General features: G+C 50.9%; 1 protein-coding gene across 1 annotated transcript; it reads left to right on the top strand.

The window, feature by feature from the left end:
- The first annotated feature begins 273 nt into the window (after positions 1-273).
- LOC105460956 (tubulin alpha-1 chain-like) lies at positions 274-1,830 on the top strand. Its single transcript, XM_011707454.1, has 2 exons — positions 274-517; positions 607-1,830. Exons 1-2 carry the CDS (start codon positions 397-399, stop codon positions 1,734-1,736), a joined length of 1,251 nt encoding a protein of 416 aa, XP_011705756.1. The 5' UTR covers positions 274-396; the 3' UTR covers positions 1,737-1,830.
- Positions 1,831-1,932: the final 102 nt, after the last annotated feature.

Genomic DNA, 1,932 nt, shown 5'->3' with positions numbered 1-1,932 from the left:
TGTGTGTGTACTGATCTGATATGCATTTTACAAATGTATATATATTCTGATCCTTTAAATCATTTTTATGCATCATGAAGCGCATATAAAATTACAAATAGAATTTTGTTACAAATTAACGGGTCTAAATTATAAATCTATAATTAATACAGACCCAGGCAGAAATGATCGATCTACAGACCGCGATCATTTCAGTTGCGTCTGAGGAATGATTTGATAAAGTGGATTTTGATTAAAAAAAAAATAAAATAAAATAATTTATTATCAGACTGCAGCTTGTAATATCTTTTGCAGCGTGAATGCATATCCGTCCACGTAGGGCAGGCGGGAGTACAAATTGGAAATGCCTGTTGGGAGTTGTACTGCTTGGAGCACGGTATCCAACCCGATGGGCAAATGCCGTCGGACAAGATACTCGGAGGCGGTGACGACAGTTTCAACACCTTCTTCAGCGAAACCGGCGCCGGAAAGCACGTTCCCAGAGCAGTCTTCGTCGATCTCGAACCGACCGTCGTGGGTGAGTGTGATGTGACATTTTATATTATTATAATATGCAGCAAAAGTTCCTTACCTGGACGATCGAATTTGATCCGCCTATTCTTTCAGATGAGGTGCGCACAGGTACGTACCGGCAACTCTTCCATCCGGAGCAGCTGATAACCGGCAAAGAGGATGCCGCCAACAATTACGCGCGCGGCCACTACACAATCGGCAAGGAGATAGTGGATCTTGTCCTGGATCGCGTTCGCAAGCTGGCGGATCAATGCACGGGACTCCAGGGCTTCTTGATTTTTCATTCGTTCGGCGGCGGCACCGGTTCCGGCTTCACGTCCCTGCTGATGGAACGACTATCGGTGGACTACGGGAAAAAGTCGAAACTGGAGTTTGCGATTTATCCGGCGCCCCAGGTCTCTACGGCCGTTGTCGAGCCGTACAACTCGATCCTCACGACGCACACCACCCTCGAGCATTCCGACTGCGCGTTCATGGTCGACAACGAGGCGATCTACGACATTTGCCGCCGCAACCTGGACATCGAGAGGCCGACCTATACGAATCTGAATCGCCTGATCGGCCAGATTGTGTCGTCCATCACGGCCTCGCTGCGATTCGACGGTGCCCTGAACGTCGATCTGACGGAGTTCCAGACCAACTTGGTGCCCTACCCGAGAATCCACTTCCCCCTGGTGACGTACGCGCCCGTTATCTCGGCCGAGAAGGCCTACCACGAGCAGCTCTCCGTTTCGGAGATCACGAACGCCTGCTTCGAGCCGGCGAATCAGATGGTCAAGTGCGACCCGCGTCACGGGAAGTACATGGCCTGCTGCATGCTCTATCGTGGCGACGTCGTACCCAAGGACGTCAACGCGGCAATCGCTACCATCAAGACGAAACGCACGATTCAGTTCGTCGACTGGTGCCCGACCGGTTTCAAAGTCGGCATCAACTATCAGCCACCGACCGTCGTACCTGGCGGCGACCTCGCTAAAGTCCAGCGCGCCGTCTGCATGTTGTCCAACACCACTGCCATCGCGGAGGCCTGGGCCCGTTTGGATCACAAGTTCGATCTGATGTACGCCAAGCGTGCATTCGTGCACTGGTACGTCGGCGAGGGTATGGAGGAGGGAGAGTTCTCCGAGGCGCGCGAGGATCTTGCCGCGCTCGAGAAGGATTACGAGGAGGTCGGAATGGATTCCGCGGAAGGCGAGGGCGAGGAGGGCGCCGAGGAGTACTAAGATGCGATTCAAGTCGCTCGCCCTTTTGTCGCAAGGCTTTGAAATATCTTCATGTGTTTTGAAATAAAGTAACTGAATCCATTTGCAACACAAATTTTCGTCTAATCGATACATCCACCTCTCTGTCCTAAATCATGATTGAGTAAATTTATTTAGATAACTATCGACTGCGCTAAAAATCAATCTGCAGCTTTCA

The sequence above is a fragment of the Wasmannia auropunctata genome, unplaced genomic scaffold, assembly GCF_000956235.1.
Source record: "Wasmannia auropunctata unplaced genomic scaffold, wasmannia.A_1.0 LD313098.1, whole genome shotgun sequence".
In the NCBI taxonomy this organism is placed as follows: Eukaryota; Metazoa; Arthropoda; class Insecta; order Hymenoptera; family Formicidae; genus Wasmannia; species Wasmannia auropunctata.
This window is presented reverse-complemented; position numbering and strand designations above follow the sequence as displayed.

Coding starts and splice junctions, on each gene's coding strand:
- LOC105460956 (XM_011707454.1), top strand. CDS start 397: ATGCCGTCGGACAAGATACTCGGAGGCGGTGACGACAGTTTCAACACC. Junction 518..606: donor TCTCGAACCGACCGTCGTGG/GTGAGTGTGATG, acceptor CTATTCTTTCAG/ATGAGGTGCGCACAGGTACG.